Consider the following 24,205-nt stretch of genomic DNA (forward strand, 5'->3'; position numbering starts at 1 on the left):
CAGAGGAGTTCAGCTTGGTACAGGGCTGCTGGCCACTGCCTTAGGGCGAGCAAGCTAAGGGCTCCAGCTGTGAGGTGGGAAGCAGCTGTGAGGTTGAGGACTAGAAGCAAAGGCAGCCCTGTCCTCTATGAGAGAATGACCTGGAGACGCTTCCTTAGATGGACTGCCACCTGTCCCCACCCCTCCCCTCAGCCTCAGTGGCAGAAGGGTGTAAGCCATTGCCCAGCACTGAGAAACTGGTCCATGCCATGGACTGGAAGAAAATGACATAAAACAATCGATGTTGGGATCACGAATTCCAATGTTTCTTCAAGGCTAAGGAAGTAATGGAAATACATCAACTGGAACCTGGGTAAAAATCAAAGGGAGAAATAAGGGCTGCAGCTGAGCTAGAGAATTCAAATTCCATATAAAAGAATGAAAATACAATGAAAACAATAAAACACTAACAAAAACTGTCCTTTACATAGAAAACCCATGGTGGCAAAGGCTCAGCCCTGTTACCAGACTGCTAATCCCTAATTAGAAGCTTTGGTAGCTGAGATTCCTGCTGAGAAGGCCTTACCCAGGATGGCATGCATGCATTTTCAAAGACTATTCACTGAGGGCCCAACCTAAGCCCCTGTCTTTGAGTGGAGGTCCCTGGAGAGTTCTGAAGCTTGGCCTCCCTCTGTTCCCGTCTCAGTACCAGCATACGGATGCCAAGCAAAGAACCTTCAGCAGTCCCAGAGATTCCCACAGTTAAGCTCAGATCAGAACCTAAGGTAGAAATTAGGAATCACTTTGCAGAGACAAAACTTCTGAGAGCGTGGTCATCTGTACCTTGCTGCTGTGACCAGATAGAGACAACAAGCTTGCAACTTACAAAATGACCAATGCCAAGAAAATAACCTTTTTTCCTCAGCTGAGATTTACTGTCAGTATGCCTGTGAGTTCTGTGAAAAATTTAACTTGAGCCCATGACACACAGAAGTGGGGTGCACAGAAGGTGGGAGAGATGGACCAATAGCAAATCTCAGCTGGTTTTAATTGTTGCTAATTGTAGATCCTGCTAAACTAATGGCAGGAAGAAAAAGCAGCACTGGTTGGGCACAGTGGCTCACGCCTCTAATCCCAGGACTTTGGAAGGCTAAGATGGGGAGATCACATGAGTCCTGGAGTTTGGGACCAGCCTAGGAAACAGAGCGAGGCCTCGTCTCTACTAAACATAAAATTAGTCAGCCATGGTGGTGCATGCCTGTAGTCCCAGCTACTTGCGAGGCTGAGATGGGAAAGTCACTTGAGCCCAGGAGATTGAGACTGCAGTGAGCTATGATCATGCCACTGCACTCCAGCCTGGACAAGACAGAGTGAGGCTTTGTCAAAAAAAAAAAAAAAAAGAAGGAAAGAAAGAAAAAGAAAGAAAGAAAAAGAAGAAAGAAAGAGAGAAGGGGAGAGAGGGGAGGGAGTGGAAGGGAGAGGAGCTGAGGGAGGGGAAAGGAAGGGGAAGGGGAAGGGTAAAAAGAGAGAAAGAAAAGAGAGGGGAAGGAAAGAAAAGGAAAGGAAAGGAAAAAGGGAGAAAGGAAGGAAAGAAGAGAGGAAAGAAGGAAAGGAGAAAGAGCAGTATTTGTGAGCAGCTATGATGTACCTGGCATGGACCCTCACACACTTCAGATACTCATCTTATAGATTCCTCACAAGAGCCTGAAGAGGTGGGAATTTACAGGTGGGAAGATTGGGCTCAGACTATGTACTTCCAAAGAATGAAAAAGTGGAAAATGGTGGAATTTAAGCAGATCAGTCTGAATCCCAGTGCCAGGATGCACTCTTTAGACAGAAGTGCAGCTGGCTAACCACTGCCAATCTCACCCAAACTCTTCATTCCCTCTGTCAGATACAAACCTTCCTGCACTCTCCACTCCCCAGATGATTTTGGGCTTCCCTGGTCCTGATCCAATCTCCAATGGATCCCCCCAAAACCAAACTTCTCACTCTGCCCTCCAGGGTCCACAATGCTTGCAACAACAGCCCTAACATGTTCCCTCCCCTTTTGCAGAGGTGACAATTCAGGGGCAGCAGCAATAGCCTCATCCTTCCACACTTCAAATACTCCACAGCTGGGAGGGGGTGAGGTCTTTCTCATACAGCGCTGATTCCAGATCATTGCATTAAAACCCAATGCTTGGCAAGTCAGGCCTCCTGGCTCAGCTGGCCAGGCCCCTCTCTCTGCCTCTCACTGACTGCGCCCCTCCCCATTCTGTGGCACTGGAGAATTTTGCCTCCCAACCTTCCTCTCCCAAGACTGCCACCTTCAAAATCCACGAAGACAACAAATCTAAAGGCCAGGTTTTGGGTTCCTCTTTCATCACCAACGTTGCCCACGAACTGGATTCACCCACTCCTGCGATCACACCCTCAGCTGTTCTCCCTTCAAAATCTGACCACAGCCCCTCCCTCGGTTCGGTAACTGCGGAGATACCACCTCCACCCCATCAGGATTCCCTGTCCTGAGACCTGGGTTTTTTTGTTTTGTTTTGTTTTGTTTTTTTGCGGTGGCGGGGGTGGGGGTCTGTTAGCTCCTCTAATTAATTCCTTACCCCCTCTGGCCCACCAGCCCCTTGATAGTAATAATTCTTACTTTCCATGACCTGTTGCTGCATTTGCATGATAAACCAGTACCCTGAATGAATCCTACCACTGCTGTCTCTATACCTGTATTTGGGTTGCTGACAGATAAAATCATAAATCACAAGAAAAGTGGCACTATGAATTTCTGTGAATACTATAGCTGAGCACTCACCACATGCTTGGTGCATGGATTATGTCATTTCATCTTCAGAACAACTCCAGATAGTGGATATTGACATCATTCTCATCTTCAAGGGGAAGAAACTGAGTCTTTGAGAGGTCAAAACGTGCCCAGTCACACAACTGAGGGAGTGAGGGAAGCTGGATTCACACCAATAGGCTGCCTGGCAGTCCCGAGTCTACGCTTGGCTGCTGTGCCACAGTCAGCTTCATGAAGCCTAACCTGGCCCTCAGAGTTGCCCATAACCATCTGGCTCTTTCCCCAGCAAGCTGTAATTTTCCAGTGCAATTTTAAACCTTTTTCCCTTCTCTCAAACCACTGACTTCCCTGCCTTTCCCCTCACTCTCAGCAGATGACTGTTTCCTTCACAAAGAAAGTAGAAGCCATCAGACCGTTTCTCTTGTCCTCCTGTCGTGAAATGTGAAAAACTTACCTGCATCTGCCTCCTTCATTGTGCCTTCCCACCTGTTACAATGTGATATTTTCAAAGACAATAAATAAATAAATAAATAAATAAATAAGCAAGCAAGCACGACTATAACATAACAGTCATGTTTTTTTTCCAACGGGAGAATGAAGCCATTTTATTTAGGGGAATGTTAAAACAAAGCCATATACAATCTGTGACAAATACAATACAATTGTTTGTTCCCTAGTCCTGAATAATTACAGTATATACAAAATCTGTAAGGCACTGGTTCCCCCAAAAGAACAAATGAGTCTTCTTGTGAAACGGACAACGAAACCCCTATATTGCCAACTTTTCTCTAAAAAATATGGCATTTTTTTCTGTTTTGTTTTACAAGAGGAATCATAATTGCTAAATTAAGTCACTTCTGATGTCATTTCTTTCATTTCCACTGCTATGTGTCTGGGTTTTCTAAGGCAATATAACTACTAAACATGTTCAAGTTTAAAAAACTATATTTCTCTCAGTGCTGTTCCACCCACAAACAAAGAATCAGATCAGACCAACAACATAACACTTCTAATGAATATGCATGACTCTAGGAACACGAAATTCAGTCATTATTAGGTACTTGCTATACTTGACTACACACCAATTGAAATGTGTCAAAGAATTCCCTGTAAATAAAATCTCAGCATGTTTTCTAAGAAGCTTTCTGTTTGGGGAATTCAAAAATGGTCACTAATGACCTTTGAGCAGTGCTTTCCAGGAGGTCAAAGGCCTGTTTCCGCATACATAATGTTCATAGCACTCTTTTTGTGATTTAACAATCTACATACTTTTATAAATAAATATTATGTTTCATTTAGTACTTTATCATCCATAATATCTTACTCTCTAATCCACATAATGGAGTTGTGCCAGACTCCAAACTGAACATAATATTTATATATACATATATATTTATATATATATACACATACATAAACTATAAACCTGAATATCTTAGCATATGAAACTTATCTAACAACTAATAATTTAGGATTCCTTTGAGAGGGAGGGGTTAGAAGAAACTCTTAGTCTTTGAAATATCCTGACAGTAAGCAACAAATGACATTATTAATTTCTGGGTTCTCATTTATTCAAGTGAAAAATAAAATAAAATTCACTTCTGAGCCGCTAGAAATTTTGAAATCATAAAGGATTATTGGGAAATGAGTAGATAGTCTTTAAGAACAATTTAGTGTTATCTAAGTAAGGTGGATTTTGGTAAGACACAGAGAAAAATCTATGCATAAATAAATTCTTGTTTCATTGAGCGACCATAATTGCTAAGCGGGTCTTTTTAAGTATCTCAGGAATGTTTTTAAAATATTAATAGTGAATAAATGAGATTGAGGATTAGAAAATAAGCTACCAATCTTTTCCAAAGCAACCAAATATAGTAAGGAAGAAGTTTGAAGACTATTTTAATTTCCTCCCATCCTTCACTGGCACCAACACCTCTCTAGAAATCTAGCTTAATTTCAAATCACCTCCTCACAAAATATTCTGATTTGAAGTTATCCACGTTCAAGTATTTACCAAATAGAAAACATAATTTTATCTACAAGGTAAGCCCAACCTCACTTAAATTTAGGAAAAATCCAAGAAACAAAAACATGTCCCACTTAACTGGCATAAATGTTTACCTGTTGTTTTGTAGATGATCTGTTTAGAGGCACTGAAGTTTCTCTCCAAGGCTCAGATTATTAGTCACACTTAGTTCTAACCATATATTCCTTCTAGGCTATCCCTAAGAATATAACTGACACAAGAGAAAGGAACCTTTACATTATTATTGAGGTTATTTTTAATATCAATAAAAGCAGCATTCTGATTACAGTTCTACTTGGAACCAACTGTTTTCACTCTGTGAAAACGCAATTTTTTTTTTTTTTTCAAATTCAAGGATTACGAAATTCTTCTGTCTTAGTTACAAACAAAATGCGGCTATGAAGCACTGGGAAGTAAATGCAAAATATAGAAAGAATCCTCATGATTCTCCCAAACTGTAAGCACAGCTCACAAACTATCATTGCTTTAGAATGTTTTCTGGATGAACAAGTTACCAGCTGCAAACCGACTTCAGAAGTGAGGAAAATGTTTTTTCGTGTTTCACGTAGCTGTCAAATTTGCAAAAATCCTCCATCCTTCAATCACCCAGTGGGGAAAATGTGTTATAAAACACTGCCCCCTGGAGTATTCTGGGAGGAATGTCTTAAAAAAAAAAAAAAGACAAGGGGAAAGTACTTTCAAATTCTTTACTACCACTAACCACTACAGAATTTCTAAGAAGCAAAAGAAAACCACAGAAAGGAAATGTATGTGATTAAAGTGTACAACTTTAAGCTTTATTATATTCATGTTGCTAAAGAATATTTGCCTTCTCAATGATTTTATTCATGTTGTTCCAAAGTTAAAACCCTGTAGAACTAAGTAGGTGAAGAGATATTTTGTATAAGTGCCACAGAAGAGAAAATATAATAAATTAAATAGTGAATTGAACATCACTAGAATAAAATAAAATGAGTAGGCATTCCTAAGATGTGAAATGATCACTTAACATATACATATTCCATCCATATTGATTTTAGAACAGTAAAACACAGCAGCCCATAACATTGTGTGGCCTCCACTAACTCTCCTCTGCTGTCCCATCTAGAGGTTATGTTTCCCTATTTTTAAAATAAAATGTAGTTAAATTAGCCTGATGGATGTTTCCTCTCTATTCCTTATCTCAGACACATACAAAATGAACAGACAACAAAAAGACATCATCTTTATCTCTACAAAATAAGGTATGCACACTTTTTTCTTTGTGCTTCTGAGATTGGCTCCTTTGCATATATAAGATACAAGCCATCTGCACCATCACTCTCCCTCGTTCCCTATCTTTGTTGACATATTCCTCTTACAACACAAGAGCAAATTACCTCTATTTTAAAGCACCCCGTCTTCAACACAGCTCATGACAATTTTATTTAATATTGATCCTTTGACTGAGAGATCAACAGCATGTACAGGTCAATCCTCTGCACATTAAAAAACAAAACAAAACAAAAGCTTTCTTTGTGTTTAATGAGAAGGACTTTACCATGACAGAGATGCCTAACACAATCAGAAACAGAAGTGGTTCTGAAGAACACCTATCAACAATTACTTCTATTAGAGTCACATAAACCTTCATTTGTTCCATATTGCCTGAAGCTGCAAAAGGCCACCTGCAGGAATTCCAAATGTGGTCCTAGACAGGCGGTGTCTGTACCCAGTGCATTCACATTACCGTAGCGGCCCCAAATACAGGGATGGCCAAAGTGGTCTGAGGAGGCTAAGGTGGGGTGGGGAGTATGTTTAAGATGAATTCTGTTCTATGTCCTCCAACTTAGACTGTCTTTTGGTTCACAGAGTGCAACAATATTTTACCAATGGAAAGACATGTATTTTAATTTACCTTCCAGCAGAGCTCCTGGGAAGAACTTTTGTTGTTATTATTTAAACTATAATTCTATAACCCTTAAACCATCCACATTATCTGTTTTATTTTGGCAAAATGAAAGCATCTTAAAAAAAAAAAAAGGCAATCCCAAAATACAGGGCTTTCTCAGAAAGCAACATGCATCATATCTTGAACAAGTTACCCAAGCGGTTTCTCCCTCCTACAAACAGACACAGATCAATCTCTGCTTCTGGGAGCTTCTCTGTCTTTGTCCAGGTCGCTCCCTGAGAGGTAAGGTCTGAACCCACTGGGAAGCAGGACGATGTTCAAGGCTTGTACTGTGGATGCTTATTTGACGTCTTTTGCTCTGCCCACAAACAGAAGAGTACCTGTTGGCTTTCTGCAGAGATGCTTACTTTTCCTGTCATATCAGAGTTTAATGTCCTGGGACTCTGACATTTTGGCAAGTGTTTTCTTAACACGCAGGGCTGTCAGCCTTGATGCAGGATTGTGAGCCCAGCATTCTGTCATGAGTTTCCCCATCTGCCTTAGACACTGAGGAAGAGAAATGTTAGAAAAATGTATCATCTGCAATGCTGGCACCTGATACAATGTAGCTTTTTAGCTTTAGGTTCATTAAGTTTGAATATATTTTTAAAAGGTACCCTTAAAACCATGTAGGAATAAAATTCTGTAGGTTTTTTTCATGCAAAATTATATATGACTAAAACAGATGTTCATGTCTTCTTTGTGACAGAAGCAAGCAGGTGGTTCTGCTGACTGTAGAAGGGTGTCTTTGAAGTTAGTGTTAAGCAAACATAAACATACCCAGGGAGTTTGTATTCCACTCAGTACTCCCAGATTGTTTACAACACTTGATAAGTTTAAATCTTTTATCTAATTCCATACTATGCAAACACAGTTATTCCTAAATCATAGCTGTCTGCTGCAGTAATAGCATCACACTGCACCATTTAACGAGATTAATGACCTGTGCACAGCATCACTAAAACTTTCTCCTGTGGTACATCAATTATTGGTCTTCCTATTGAAAAGTACAATTTCACTTCATAAGAAATCCTCAGTGAAGAGATTTCAAGTAACACCAAAAGCCGACAATAACAGAGCTCCAGCATCTCATAAAGCTTTCTGCACAGCTTGCTGGAAAACATATATTATTATATAGCATTTTAGTAACCAGACACAAAACCAACGAGCCAAAGGTGTTTTTGTTGTTGTTGTTGTTTGTTTGTTTTGAGACAGGGTCTTGGTCTGTCGAGTGCAGTGGCATGATTCTGGCTCACTGCAACCTCTGCCTTCTGGGTTCAAGCAATTCTTGTGCATCAATCTCCTGAGTAGGTGGGAATACAGGCGTGAACCACAACACTAAGCTATTGTTTGCATTTTTTAATAGAGATGGGTTTTCACTATATTGGCCAGGCTGGTCTTGAACTTCTGGACTCAAGTGATCCACCCGCCTCGGCCTGCCAAAGTGCTGGGATTACAGATGTGAGTCACCATGCCCGGCCCAGAGATTACTTTTAAATGGCTTTTACACTTAAGAAATAGTGCTCTGTCCCTCCTTTGCAGTGCTTTGGTAGATGTTTGATAAGAGCCGGGTTTTTTTTTTTTTTTTTTTTTTTTCTCCCAGCGGTGCTTCAAACTCATCTTGAATATTCCAGTCTGCCAGAGAACTCTAGAACACAGTGAGTTTGAAGGCTGGGAGGGTGGAAGGAGAGGAATGTGGAACAGGAGGAGGAGTCAGGAAAGGCTAGACTCATTTCCTCCTTCCTAGCAGCTCCTTTCCAGACCTATGTAGGTTTCACCACTACATCCTTAGAGCCAAGCTGAAGGTGGATTTGTTCAAATCACATATCATCCTTATTAACAAAGACACCCAGCACAGTCAGGTATCTTAACTAGGTCAACTTGTATCACTTTAACATGCTTACTTTTTTCTCTAATCAAAATGGGAGAACGCTGTACATGGGTTTGTTACAGAGAAAAATCATGATGCTTTAAAAACACACACAGAGAAATAATAGGTTTTATGCAAATGTCAAGACATTATAAATAAGGAAAATAGTGTTATTTGTTATGCAGGTTAAACACTGACCAGCCCACTCAATATATTCTGGAACTGGCAAAATAAAATTGGAAAAGTAGAACAAGTAATTTAATAAACTACACTTATCTTCATATAAATCACTGCAAAAAGGTGCCATCACCATCACCATTAAAACAAAGAAGAATTCCTACAATGAATACGTGGAATTTTGGCTAAAACAGAAGTCTATTTAGAAGTCAGTTGCAGCCACATGGTTACCTCAATTGAGCCTTACCTCATCACTGCTCCATCGGTTTGGGAATGAGGGGCGTAACTTCTTGATGCACACAATCTCTCTCATGTCCTCGTAGGAGGGGTCACTGGGCACTAGGTCATGATAAGGAAGCTGGTATTCTTCCACTATACCTAAAATGTGTTATTGTTATTATTTTCTGTGAAGTAGAAATAAAAGTCTAACACAGCTCTCAAAGGAAAAGTGCTATCAGTATTACAGACAAGTTCAGGCAGAAAAATAGCAAAATAAACCTTGAAAAATATTTACCCAAATGGTGCTTAATCTAATTTAGAAAAAATGAATACAAAGCCCAATGAAAAGTATTATCATAGGTCTTCAAGACTTTCTTTCCTAATTTCCAAACGCTAAGTAAAACAAGCATCTTAAATTTATTTCCAATTTTATAAAGAACAAATTAAAAGACAAATCTATGTTAAATCTCAATGCAAATTTGCAAGACATATCCTGAACTCATATTACATAATATGTGACTATTTCTATTACTATAGTATGAAACTATGAACATAATTTGGAAGTGTATCCTACTTGAACGAAGTGTCAGATTTACATTTTTTTCTGCTTAATTGGAGGAATGTGGTTTTGCCCATTAAAATTTAGAAAATTATAGACACCCAAAAATATTAACTATGAATTTTTTAGGTCCAAGGATTATCTGATTTTTTTCTATATTTATCCAACTTTTCAATAACGAATACATTACTATTAGAAAAAGTATGTATTGTTAAGAGTTAAGAAATACAAATCTATAGCATCTTCATAAAAATGTACACTAAACTGTTTCATTTTATCGTTCCTAGTATTTCATTTCTACCTTTTTCCTCTTCTCCTTTAAAAATGCAGGCTTCTAGGGTCTTCTTTTTCACCTTCTCAGATTAGCTCCTCATAATAATTACATTAGAGGCTGCTGCTCTGAACAGTCTGTTTATATAAAGCTACCTTGTTTTTAAGCTGAGAATAGTTTCTCCTGTATTTGGCCCACAGGCTTTCAAATATAGGCTTCTTATAGCCCTGTCTCTTTAGATGTTCAAGAAAACATAATTAGAAAATAATCTTGTTCTCTACACCTTTAACTTCCACAAAGCTACCTTAATTAAGTATAAGCATGTTATTTTTTAAAAGGCTCGTCTACTTGATTTTTTTTTCTTTTTTAATACAGACTGGGTCCCAACCTATTGCCCAGGCTAGTCCTTAACTCCTGGCTTCCAGCAATCCTCCCCACTCAGCCTCCCAAAATGCTGGGATTGCAAACGTGAGGTTTATCTACTCCTTATAATGCATGAAATCAAGGCATAGACCATCTGTTAATTTCTTGCTTACTTCTTCTTTACATTTAGAATGAGAAATTTATTCAATATCTGGTTAGAGAAAATTTCCTGCATTAACTTTCCTTTTGGACAAAACAGTTCTCTCACTTCAGAGAGAATGTGTCCTATTTCAAATTTCTTACAACAGGTTCAGAATTCCCAAAGTGATTATTAGAAGGCATTGTGCCACTGAAGATGATCTTTCTATCAAAGTATGAATGCAGGTTGATTAACTGTTTCTTCTTTGTATTTAAATATGAACCTAAAGATGGTATGGTTCTACCAACCAAAATGAAAATTTTTAATAGTAATAATAGCTAACATGTATTGAGTGCCAATTATGTGCCAGGCAGTTCTCATTATCTTTACATTCATTGAAACCATACAACCAAAGAAGCGGATACAATAATTCACTTCATCCTTAAGAGGAGAACTCTGAAACAAAGAAAAGGTTATAACCTGTCCAAGGCATCACACGTAAATAGCAGGAACAAGAACAAATCTCAGTACTAGTTAAGTGCATGCTGCACTTTCAGAATCTTCAGCAAGCTCATGTTTTCATGAAGATAGATTTAAATTGGCCATCATGAGGAACATCAGCAGCATCAAGGCTTTTTAATGAGTACAACCATGGAATAACATAGAGTACTTGATACAGAAAAGCCAAAGATTAAGCTCCTTGCCTAAAAGGTGTCAGAATTTGCTCGAAGACAGATTGTGCAGCAATCAAAATAGTACAAGCAATAATACTTCTGAATATTTAAATATGTCTTCTTGTTTATTATAAGTGGTTTTACTAGGGAATCCTCATGTTTGTAGAAAAAACAATACCATAAAAAATAACAATACTCTGATACTTTAATTTCCTTTTGATAAAAATTTGTTTCCAAATTGCTTTATGAGGAAGTTTTATAAAAAATAAATACAGAAGGTAAGAAATGGGTGTCCCTCCCCACATTTATGTCCTACTGTCATCTCTGCAGAGGAAATCCCAGGGAATGGAGTTGGGGATGGGGCCCAGCAGCTAGGTGAGAATAAACTGGCAGGGACAGAAAAGGGGGTTTGATTTGATGGAGCCACCGCTGGAGGAAGAACCCAAGAGAGAAATGAGACAATACACAGAGCAGAAAACAGTGATGCTTGAGAAGGCAGGGGAAGCTGACAGCGTGTCTAGTGGCAGGTGAAGGAAGGAAGCAGTCAAAGATTATTCTAGGATGTCGAATATAATTTCCTGGAAGCATTATGACTGCATCAACAGAAATAAAGGAGAAAATAAAACCGGATCTTACAGACAGTATGATAACTTGGATTTCCGATCAGAAAGAAAGAATTTGTAGTAGCTCCGATAGTAGCTTTTCAAAGACAGCACTGCTTCTTACCTCCTGATACACATCTCCTAGCAACCTCCCAAAGGATGAGGCCAAAACTATACATGTCAGCCATGATGTAAGACTGGAAGTGATTTCTGTTCAAGCTCTCGTCCAACACTTCTGGAGGCATATAGCGTTTGGTGCCAACTCGAGTGTTAGGTGGTATGTCAACTTCATTTGTATCACTAAGGAAAAAGTAAAGCAAAGCATTATAGCACTGAAGAGGACCAACAAAAACAAATCAAGGTGATCCTTAAACAATGGCTTTAATTATTGAAAGGCGGAAAAAAAAAACTTGCCAGGGAATAAAAACAATTTCTTAAGGAATATTTCTTGCCAAAAGCTATATTAAATATTTACAGGTTAAAACCCAATGAAAGGCAAGCTGGTACTGTGGTGCATGCCTTAGTCCCAGCTATTCTGGAGGCTGAGGTGGGAGGACAGCTTGAGTCTAGAGGCTCAAGGCCTGACTGGGCAACATAGTGAGATGCCATCTCTTAAAAAAAGTTAGGAAAAAAAAAAAAAGAAGACGAAACTCAGTCAGAATGAAGCTGCAGCATTTAAAAGTGCATTATCAATAGATCAAATTTATACCCTAAACAACTGCTAAATATATATTAAATGTCTAAAAAACCCCTCTTCCTTGCCCTCCTATTTAAACTTTACTCTTAAAATGGGCATGCATACATGGCAATTTCGTGAGAAACAGTATTTCTTAAGCCAGCTGTTGTAAAGCTCTTAGATCCACAAACAAGTTTAAAAATGGGGAAGGAGAGAACCAACAAACACATGCAATTGTTTTACTTTGGCAAGGTGGGACATGTAAAAAGGCTTTCTACTATCACTATTGTTTTATGAACCAAATAGCATTTAACTTTTTTAAAAAGGAACAAAACAATAATGGAATATGACATCTTTAACTCTCTAAAAATTTTACAACATGGCCCATTTACTATTCCTTCCCACAGACTGGGAAAAGATGAATGATGGAGGGACAACAACCTGCGCACTGGCACTTGGGAACCATGGCCTCAGTGCGGCGAGCTGGAGCCACAGTTCCAGCCCCTGTTCTAAGGGTGCTGAATGACTAGGCTGATGATTATGTACAAGCCCTGCCAACACAGTACTAGGCACATATTAGACACTTAAGTACTATACCTCATCAGAAAGGAACTAAGTAGAAAAGTAACAAATCCTAGGTATAACAGATGAACAGACTATAACCAAATAAGGTATACTATAAAACAGAAAAGGTACAGAAACTCATTATTAAACTGAACTCTGTGGAAAATCTTGGATAAAACTTTCTATCTCCTGACTCCCAAGAATTTTTTTTTTTTTTTTTTTTTTTGCTTTTGTTTTTCATTACACTCTATTGACTCTCAAGCATTTACATGTTATTTCTCCTCAGCCTGGAAAATAGATTCGTTTATCGAATATCACACTTATCTTGCTGTCATAGATAGTCAATACCAAAACACTAGTGGTTTTAGGAAAAAATAAAAAGTCAAAAACCTCTAGGTTTGATCTCATTACCTTGACCACTTCTACAACATGAAATATGTGGTGTCATTTTTTGTCATTTGAGAACATTTTAAGTGTCACTCTCAAAATTTTTACATTTACTAAATGTATCTCAAAATCATACCTCAAAATTTTTATTTACTAAAATATAAAATATAAAGCTTCATTTTAGAACCTTTTAAACTCACTTCCGGCTAAAATTATTAATCTAAAATTATTTCAACAGATATGTCATCAGCGTACTCATTAGGCCCCTCATGGTTTTCTAGGTGCAACGATAACCAGCCTGTTTTCCTAAATAAAAGTTAAGATGTTAAAAAAAAAGTTAAAGTGTAATTAAAAAACAAAACAGCTGGCATTCCTTACCATATGCAAACATAGGTCCCAGTGTTCTGGGCTCTTTTCTAAAACTGGAAAAAGAAGTTAAAATTTTAATTCTCAGCACTTACGTACTGGTACAATAGGAAATCGTCATTTGTATGTGTAAATGATACATGACAGAGGAGGCAAGTATGCTGAGAAGAGACTTAATGGTAAAGTGGAAACATGTCAGATTGAATAGATGCTACAAAAGCTCCACTTCCATTTATAAAGCACTCTCTCCTCCTACTCCACCTGCTGACACCTCTCATGGGAGGAGAGTAGGGATTTCACTAATGTGTTGCCAGCATGTTCTAATTTTAATTTTTAATCATGAGGAAGACAGCGGTGGCCCCAGGTAAGAAGTCCTGGGTCCCATGCAGAGAAAACAAACATGGGAGTTTGCAGGTGAAAAGAAGATGGTTAAAGACCTAAATTATATTCCAGAAAACAGACTAGGAAAGGGAATCAAGAAGAATCTGAAGACAATCCACACAGAAGTGCATTTAGAAAGGCCAAAGGTGTAATCTGACCACAGTTGATAAAGATTTTAGGCAACTTCATTCCGTTCTTACTCTTAGCTCCTTAATGTTTATTTGGATTTGGGAGGTCAGGGAAAGATAATGAAATGTGTGATGTAGAGATATCTATTGGAAAAATGACAGGTAACTGTGACCTAATAATAGAATTAAAATTTGTGACAGCTGGACTGTACATAGTACATCTCTAAATTCTTTTTCTAAAACACTGCAAAAACATACACTCAAGGATTTTGAATGTCGACCAAATGCCAAAAATCAGTCCCTTACGTAGTTCCTTAAATACATGCATGTACATATGTCTAGATGCATGTTCAGCAATAAGCCCTCTCTCTCCTCACCTTCCTCTCCCACCCTAGATGTTTGCCCTTGTAGTAGCTGAATAAATATTCTCCCTAGTAATATTTGAGTAAGTGATCTGGTTTCCAACTTTAGACTATCAACTCCTTTGAGCCCCAAATACTTGTCACAGTCACAGCCATTTGGTATATACCCAAAGAGCATAGCCCCAATCCCTCTCCATCTGTAGTGTGTCTTGCACATGACAGAAAATTGTACTTTAAACGAAAGAAGGAAAAGTTTTGTTACACTAAACTTTGCTATGTATAATTTAAAGGGAAATATAAAAATCTCTGGTCTGTATGGGCCATAAAATGAGATCTTACCAATTTCTAGAAGGATAAATAGAATTTCGTTGAGCAAACTAATTCTGTGAAAGATCACTATTAACCTACTGGCAAGTGCCTTTAGCACCACACTTAAACAAGAAACATGAGAATTACAGGTAATTCATATCTGATACTGTAAAGTGTCAGATCCTCCAAGACATTTGGCTCTGCCCCTTCTTCCCTCAGGCATGTTTCTACAATTGAAAGTCATTAGATTACATTTCTTTCTTGGATTTTCAGTAACATCATTTTACCTGTTCCCAAATAATGGCAGAGAAAAATTGAGCTCGTGTTAATCCTAAAGCCAAAAATAGAAATAAATGTGATTTAACACTGGGGTACCAAGAATAAAGGAAGAAAAAGAGAGTGGAAGTAGAGTCAGATGGTGTGGTACACATGAAAACAGACACAGTACAACAGACAGAAGGTTCTAGGAGAAAGAAGGAGGCAGAAAAGGGCAGGGTGCCTTCTGCACTAGCTTCCTCTAGTCCCCTTGTCTACGGACGGCTATGGAGGGGAGAAACAAGGCTGACAAGAAAAGATAGATACTGCACAAGGGTTGTAGACTCAGAGACAATAACTCCAACCCCACACAATAATCCTATGTACTGCAGTAGCTACATACATATGAAGTCAGATTATAAAACCATACAGAGGAGACATAAATAGGATATTGGTTACTTCTGGGAAGGATAGAAGGAAATGAAAAAGGAACAGGACTACAATGGGGCTATCTTCAACATTTTATTTCTTTTAAAGAGAAAAACATGGTAAATCGTTAACATCTGTTCATATTAAATTATTACATGGATGTCTCACTTTTATACTTTTGTGTATGTTTATAATATATCACAAATATAAGTATATGTAATATATTTCTAAGTATACTATAAGTTAAAAGAACCCAGCAGGATCCAGAACTAGAAAAATGTACATTTCAAGGAATACAGGATAGGTTATAGGCATAAGGACGGGAAGAACAAAAGTGATATAAATAAACTGGACAAAATTACAGAGAAAATGAGCTGCTACGAAGGAGAACTGAAAATATCCCATTAAAAACAAGAGTGTTGCATTCACTACAGAAGAAATGCTCTCTCTCTTCTTCTTTCCCATGGAGAAGAACTGGAAATATTTGCACAAAGGGGTCATTATTAGAAAGTAGGGTTCAGAGAATTATAAGAGTAGACAATTTTGCCCTTTTATACTTCAATAATTAATACTCCCACTAGATCCAACATGGTTTTTGTTCCTGTTAATGTGAGTACTAAAGAGATTCAGACTTAAGTAGAATTAGAAGGAAATGAATACACAATTTGAATAAAATAAAGTAAATTAAGAGATGTCAGATAAATTCTTCTCCAGGAGAAAAGCTTGCTTTGTTTTCAAATCATGCTTTAATGAGTATTTAAAAAAAAAAAAAAAGAAAGAAAGAAAAGGCCTGGTGTGGGGGCTCATGCCTGTAATCCCAGCATTCTGGAAGGCCAAAGCAGGTGGATTGCTTGAGTCCAGGAGTTCAAGACCAGCCTGGGCAACACGGTGAAACCCCGTCTCTACTAAAAATAGAAAAATTTGCTGGGTGTGGTGGCACATGCCTGTAGTCCCAGCTACTTGCGAGGCTGAAGCAGGAGGATCACTTGACCCTGGGAGGCAGAGGTTGCAGTGAGCCAAGATTACACTACTGCACCTTAGCCTGGGCAAGACTGAAACCTCATCTCAAAAAAAATCAATAAACATTTAGGGACAGTGGGGATGGAAGAAGATAAAACAAAAATGTCTGCAATTTTCTCAGTAAGAAGTTAATGGTAATGAGAGCCTGGGGGTAAAGGGGAAGTCAGTGAGGGAGAAGAAGGGTTCTGTTCTTCTAGCCTAGGGTCGTAAGATATTAAGCCCTGTAGGGGTTTAAAAAAAAAAAGTCCAGGTGGACTAAATTTTATGTACTACCTTCCATCACAATCTCCAGTAAAAACATCTTCAAACCTGAGCTGTTCGTATTTTGGAAACCAGAAGACAGCAACTATATAATGTGGAAAAGGCACAACGCATATGGGAGCTATCGACTGATAATGCAAACGGGAAAACAACTCCTTTGAATTCCCAGACAAGCAGTGAATAATGTTGAGTTCCCTACTGTACCAGGTAGGAATTAGGTTAATGTCTGCATTCATGTGGATCTCAAAATGCAGGGTTGCTCTCACCTAGGATTATATAAAGAGGCCAGAAAACCAAGTTCCTATTTCTGACCAAAGTCACTTGAATGACAGTGGTATGATATAGAAAATGCCAGCGTGGTGGAGCATGAGGTCTACATTGATAACAAAGGGCTTCATAAATCTGTGGACACTCCAAGTGGCTCTTCTACCCCAGGGAAGACATAAACAAAGAGAGCTCGGAAGGCTACGGTTTTGAGGGTAGGGAAGGGGAGCAAAGGGAAAGACTTTGAGAGAGAGAGAGAAAAAAAAAATTAAAAGACACACAAAACTAAGATTTTCCTCTTCTCCTCCGAAGGTGCCAGGGAAGGACATACCAAGCAGGTGGGTGATGGGAGCCACTCACCCTGCCAGAAGACACATTTCAACCACTGACGTTGTTTAGAATTGTGGCACACGGTGACAATAAAACTAGGATTTTAGTCAGTTTTATTATTGACAGTGCACTCCCTTCCTGCCTGTGCCTGGTGTACCGCCCCTGGCGTGCCCCTCAGCACACCACTGCTGCCTGGTATGGCATGTGCGTACTGCAGGTGCTAGTGTAACTGTGGGAGGGAAGCCATGGGGCTGCCTGTGCATGCAGAAAGGCTGAAAGTGGAGCCTTCAGCTGGGATCGTGAGCAGGTTGGAGAATGAAACATGAGCACCCCAGTGGACTCAGGCAACAGTGCATGCCTGAAGCTCTTGACTATCTTGCATTAAATGAGGGCAGTCAAAAGATTTTTGTTTTGGTGGCAAGGAGTAAGGGGGGAGTTGTTCTGAAAATACAGTATCTCTTTAGTCTCATAATATATTAAATGTTTTTCATGTTAGTTAAGCCTTTTAGTTATAAACCTAAACCCAGAAAATCTGGCTAAAAGTGTTATGTTAAAAAAACAAGAGCCCCCACTGCTTGACTGAGCACAGGGCACCTTCCCCACTGTACCATAAACTGAAGTAAGAGTCTCATGAAAGTCCTAAGCACAGCCTGCTGTGGCAATGAGAGGCGAGCGCAGGGACAGAGTTGCTAGCTCCAACAAGGTGGCTCTACCTCTTTGAGCCTTTGGGCACATGCAGGTGGTCCTCCTGCTGGATGTTGTTGATGCCTAAAACAGAGAGAGGAAAGGGAGAGAGACGGAGTAGGGAGATTAAAAAAAAAAAAAAAAAAAGAAAAGTAATAGACAGGAGAAAGAAAAGAGAAGCAAACATTGTATACCTTAAAAAATCTAAAAAGCTTCTTATGAAATAAGAACTGTACTTTAAAGAATGTGTGAAACAAAGGAGAAATGAGAAGACATGTGAAGGAGGCCATGGGTTTGCTTGTGGTTTGTAAGTGATGTCTGAAATCAGCTACACATTATATATACTACAGGATGTTAAATCCTCTCTCAGCAGGATGATTTTGATTTCCCAAAAGCATAAAAGATTCTCAAGTGTCTACGGAAGAATGGGCTGTGCACATCCCTGTGGGTTTCCCACGGCATCCTGGAGATAGCTGAGGAACTGACTTGCAGAACTGAACTCTGCGGCACATGTTCACCGGTGAGGGGAGTTTTCTGCAGCAACTTTCATCAAGGTTCCATGCTGCTATGAGAAAATCCCAAGAAATCTCAGGCTATCTTAGAAACAGAACTTTACAACTAAAAAGTCTTCAACATAAGGTGGGTATGGCCGCAGAAACCTTGACTGGTAGTGTTCACTATGCCACGAATGAGCTTAGTTTTATGACTTTGGTGAGTCATTTAGCCACATCATTTTTAAAATGCAAACCAAAAGCAGCGCTAAAAAGAATCACATCAGCAAGACTCAAGAAATTCAGTACCCTCCGAGCTAAGCTACCCTCTCTCTTTTGCACTTGGATAATTTGACAATCAGCCACTGGACATCAGTGTGACGGCCTAGTCTTCACTGCAGGTTTTCTATTTAAATTTAACACCTGAGAGCCCTAAGCCAGGATTTATTTTTCCCATATGAAAATATTTTATTCTGACACTGAAGTCTCAGAGGAGTTGCTGAATTCTTCAGAGTGAAAAGTGAAAAGCTTTATACGTTTCTTCAAGGCATTTCATGTGTCACTGTTTTCTCCTCCCAGTAGAGACTGGTGGTAATGGTGATGTCCGCCAGCACATCACCTGGATTAAATTTCTGCTGATCAGGAAATGCATCGGCACTTACGTCATTGTCAAGAGAACGCATGAAGAAACCAACACAGGATTTTAAAATTTGTATGAGCAGGAAACCTCTAAAGCATAGTCTGCTCCCTCTCTGTGGCTCCTGACTTCCCTGGGAGCCTTTCAGAAATAACTGAAAAGCCTAAGAGAACACTTACCACTACACAGAGACTGTCTCACAGGAAGTTCTCATATGAAGTCAGAGAATTCAGCACAGGGTAAGCTGTGACTCCACTTGTAATTAAAGTCTAAATATCCATGCATATGTGCAAAAATACAATATAAAACAGTGAAAGAAAGAGTAGAAACTAAAGAAACACATTAAGCAAGTTTTAAAAAAATAGGCTCAAAAGCTGAGAAGAGCAAACTTTGAAACACAGAAAATAAAACTAGAAAAAGCACCTCTGAAATGATCAAATGTAATCTGCATGTAATGTAAGATGATGCTGAGGCCCAGAAAGCTAAACGGCCCCACACAGCTAGGCTATGGCCATAGGAGTCTGCACAGCCAACAGCTGGGCTATCATCTTCATCTCTTCATCTCTTGATGAAGTAGTTAATATACGACAAATAAATCTCTGAATTATCCCTTAAAATAGTCCCTCCACTTCCTAGAATCAGGGTTTGTATGAAATTTGAGAGGTCATTCAGTTCATTCTCCTTCCATTAAGCAGAACTAAGTTTCTATAATATAATAGATACTCACTTTCCTTTTCTGTTTAAGGTCTATAAAGGAGATGAGTCTCAGTTACTTTGCTATTGCCTACATTTATTGATTCACAACAATGTTAGACTACCTCTAATGGGTAACTCACTATGTCATGTTAAATGGGAAATATATTAATTAAGCTGGCATGGCTCCTGCTCTCAAGATGCCCCGTCACTGGTAGGAGAGATGAGGCATGTCCCAAAATAACTGTAATACCAAGCAGACAAGAACCAGGAAATTACAACAGTAGTACAGAAGATGCTGTCATTATTCTCAGCTGGGGGATGAATCAAGTGACTCAGAGGTGATTCTGGGACTGGATTAAGATACATGGAAAAACAGGGACTTTCCAACCCACGGACTGTGCAATCAAAAGCAAGGCAACAGCAAACATGGGGTATATAAGGAGAAAATGCAAGTAGCTCAGTTTTGCAGAAGAAAGCATACAAATTTGAGAGTTTGTAGAACATAAGATTAGAAAGGTGGATTTCGGCCAGAATGTGTAGGATCTCTGGTGTTAGGAAAGAAGTTTTTTCTTCATCCTCTGTTCCATATGGAACCATTTATCCATTAAACGTTAAGTAATAAGCACCAGGGAAAGGCACTAGAAATGCAAATCTGAAAAATGCATGTTATCTACTTTCAAGGGGCTTACTTTCCATTGGGAATAACAAATAAATAGTCAATGATGACTATATAACAGGCAAGACATTTCATGATAATAAGCACAGAGTTTTATTAGAAGACACAAGAACGGAGACTAAAAACAGCAGGTGGGGAGGTTCCAAGATGGCCGAATAGGAACAGCTCCAGTCTACAGCTCCCACCGTGAGCGACGCAGAAGATGGGTGATTTCTGCATTTCCAACTGAGGTACCGGGTTCATCTCACTGGGGCTTGTCTGACAGTGCATGCAGCCCATGGAATGTGAGCCGAAGGAAGGTGAGGCATAACCTCACCTGGGAAGCGCAAGGCGTTGGGGAATTCCCTTTCCTAGCCAAGGGAAGCTGACAGACAGTACCTGGAAAATCAGGACACTGCCACCCTAATACTGCGCTTTTCCAACGGTCTTAGCAAATGGCCCACCAGGAGATTATATCCCGTGCCTGGCTCGGAGGGTCCCACGCCCACGGAGCCTTGCTCATTGTTAGCACAGCAGTCTGAGATCCAACTGCAAGGCAGCAGCGAGGCTGGGGGAGGGGCGTCCGCCATTGCTGAGGCTTGAGTAGGTAAACAAAGCAGCCGGGAAGCTCGAACTGGGTAGAGCCCACCGCAGCTCAAGGAGGCCTGCCTGCCTCTGTAGACTCCACCTCTGGGGGCAGGGCATAGCTGAACAAAAGGCAGCAGAAACTTCTGCAGACTTAAACATCCCTGTCTGACAGCTTTGAAGAGAGTAGTGATTCTCCCAGCACAGAGTTTAAGATCTGAGAATGGACAGACTGCCTCCTCAAGTGGGTCCCTGACCCCTGGGTAGCGTAACTGGGAGGCACCTCCCAGTAGGGGCTGACTGACACCTCATACAGCTGGGTGCCCCTCTGAGACGAAGCCTCCAGAGGAAGGATCAGGCAGAAACATTTGCTGTTCTGCAATATTTGCTGTTCTGCAGCCTCCGCTGGTGATACCCAGGCAGACAGGGTCTGGAGTGGACCTCCAGCAAACTCCAACAGACCTGCAGCTGAGGGTCCTGACTGTTAGAAGGAAAACTAACAAACAGAAAGGACATCCACACCAAAACCCCCTCTGTACATCACCATCAACAAAGAACAAAGGTAGATAAAGCCACAAAGATGGGGAGAAACCAGAGCAGAAAAGCTGAAAATTATAAAAATAAGAGCACCTCTTCTCCTCCGAGGGAACACAGCTCCTCACCAGCAAAGGAACAAAGGTGGACAGAGAATGACTTTGACGAGTTGAGAGAAGAAGGCTTCAGACGATCAGTAATAACAAACTTCTCTGAGGTAAAGGAGGATGTTGGAACCTATTGCAAAGAAGCTAAAAACCTTGAAAAAAGATTAGATGAATGACTAACTAGAATAAACAGTGCAGAGAAGACCTTAAATGACCTGACGGAGCTGAAAACCATGGCAGGAGAACTATGTGATGCATGCACAAGCTTCAGTAGCCGATTTGATCAAGTGGAAGAAAGGGTATCAGTGATGGAAGATCAAATGAATGAAATGAAGCAAGAAGAGAAGTTTCGAGAAAAAAAGAGTAAAAAGAAACAAACAAAGCCTCCAAGACACATGGGACTATGTGAAAAGACCAAATCTACGTCTGATTGGTGTACCTGACAGTGACGGGGAGAATGGAATCAAATTGGAAAACACTCTTCAGGAAATTATCCGGGAGAGCTTCCCCAACCTAGCAAGGCAGGCCAATGTTCAAATTCAGGAAATACAGAGAACACCACAAAGATACTCCTCGAGAAGAGCAACTCCAAGACCCGTAATTGTCAAATTCACCAAAGTTGAAATGAAGGAAAAAATGTTAAGGGCAGCCAGACAGAAAGGTCAGGTTACCTGCAAAGGGAAGTGCATCAGACTAACAGTGGATCTCTTGGTAGAAACTCTACAAGCCAGAAGAGAGTGGGGGAAATATTCAACATTCTTAAAGAAAAGAATTTTCAACCCAGAATTTCATATCCAGCCAAACTAAGCTTCATAAGTGAAGGACAAATAAAATCTTTTACAGACAAGCAAATGCTGAGAGATTTTGTCACCACCAGGCCCACCTTACAAGAGCTCCTGAAGGAAGCACTAAACATGGAAAGGAACAAGTGGTACCAGCCATTGCAAAAACATGCCAAATTGTAAAGAACGTCGATGCTAAGAAGAAACTGCGTCAACTAACAAACAAAATAAACAGCTAACATCATAATGACAGGCTCAAACTCACACACAACAATATCAACCTTAAATGTAAATGGGCTGAATGCTCCAATTAAAAGATACAGATGGGCAAATTGGATAAAGAGTCAAGATCCATCAGGGTGCTGTATTCAGGAGACCCATCTCACATGCAGAGACACACATAGGCTCAAAATAAAGGGATGGAGGAAGATCTACTAAGCAAATGGAAAACAAAAAAAAGCAGGGGTTGCGATCCTAATCTCTGATAAAACAGACTTTCAATCAACAAAGATCAAAAGAGACAAAGAAGGCCATTACATAATGGTAAAGGGATCAATTCAACAAGAAGAGCTAACTATCCTAAATATATATGCACCCAATACAGGAGCACCCAGATTCATAAAGCAAGTCCTTAGAGACCTACAAAGAGACTTAGACTCCCACACAATAATAATGGGAGACTTTAATACCCTGTTGTCAACATTAGACAGATCAATGAGACAGAAAGTTAACAAGGATATCCAGAATTGAACTCAGCTCTGCACCAAGTGGACCTAATAGACATCTACAGAACTCTCCACCCCAAATTAATATAATAAACATTCTTCTCAGCACTACATCACACTTATTCCAAAACTGACTACATAGTTGGAAGTAAAGCACTCCTCAGCAAATGTACAAGAACAGAAATTATAACAAACTATCTCTCAGACCACAGTGCAATCAAACTAGAAGTCAAGGTTAAGAAACTCACTCAAAACCACTCAACTACATGGAAACTGAACAACCTGCTCCTGAATGACTACTGTGTACATAATGAAATGAAGGCAGAAATAAAGATGTTCTTTGAAACCAATGAGAACAAAGATACAACATACCAGAATCTCTAGGACATATTTAAAGCAGTGTGTAAAGGGAAATTTATAGCAATAAGTGCCCACAAGAGAAAGCAGGAAAGATCTAAAATTGACACCCTAACATCACAATTAAAAGAACTAGAGAAGCAAGAGCAAACACATTCAGAAGCTAGCAGAAGGCAAGAAATAACTAAGATCAGAGCAGAACTGAAGGAGACACAGACACAAAAAAACCCTCCAAAAAATCAATGAATCCAGGAGCTGGTTTTTTGAAACTATCAACAAAATTGATAGACTGCTAGCAAGACCAATAAAGAAAAAAAGAGAGAAGAATCAAGTAGATGCAATAAAAAATGATAAAGGGGATACCACAACCGATCCCACAGAAACACAAACTACCATCAGAGAATATTATAAACACCTCTATGCAAATAAACTAGAAAATCTAGAAGAAATGGATAAATTTCTGGACACATACACCTTCCCAAGACTAAACCAGGAAGAAGCTGAATCCCAGAATAGACCAATAACAGGCTCTGAAATTGAGGCAATAATAGCCTACCAACCAAAAAAAGTCCACGACCAGACGGATTCACAGCCGAATTCTACCAGAGGTACAAAGAGGAGCT

At 39.6% G+C, this 24,205-nt stretch overlaps 1 protein-coding gene across 13 annotated transcripts in view; it reads right to left on the reverse strand.

The window, feature by feature from the left end:
* Positions 1 to 3,342: 3,342 nt before the first annotated feature.
* Positions 3,343 to 24,205, reverse strand: part of BMPR1B (bone morphogenetic protein receptor type 1B) — a 396,435-nt gene continuing 375,572 nt past the window's right edge. For all 13 annotated transcript variants that reach the window (XM_050791851.1, XM_050791855.1, XM_050791848.1 and 10 more), the window contains 3 exons: positions 11,722 to 11,897; positions 9,018 to 9,148; positions 3,343 to 7,230 (listed from right to left, as the gene is read on the reverse strand). In XM_050791851.1, the coding sequence (XP_050647808.1) occupies positions 7,105 to 7,230; positions 9,018 to 9,148; positions 11,722 to 11,897 (433 nt within the window). In that variant the 3' untranslated portion in view covers positions 3,343 to 7,104. The remainder of the gene's footprint in view (positions 7,231 to 9,017; positions 9,149 to 11,721; positions 11,898 to 24,205) is intronic.

The sequence above is a fragment of the Macaca thibetana genome, chromosome 5 (genome assembly GCF_024542745.1).
Source record: "Macaca thibetana thibetana isolate TM-01 chromosome 5, ASM2454274v1, whole genome shotgun sequence".
Lineage (NCBI taxonomy): Eukaryota > Metazoa > Chordata > Mammalia > Primates > Cercopithecidae > Macaca > Macaca thibetana.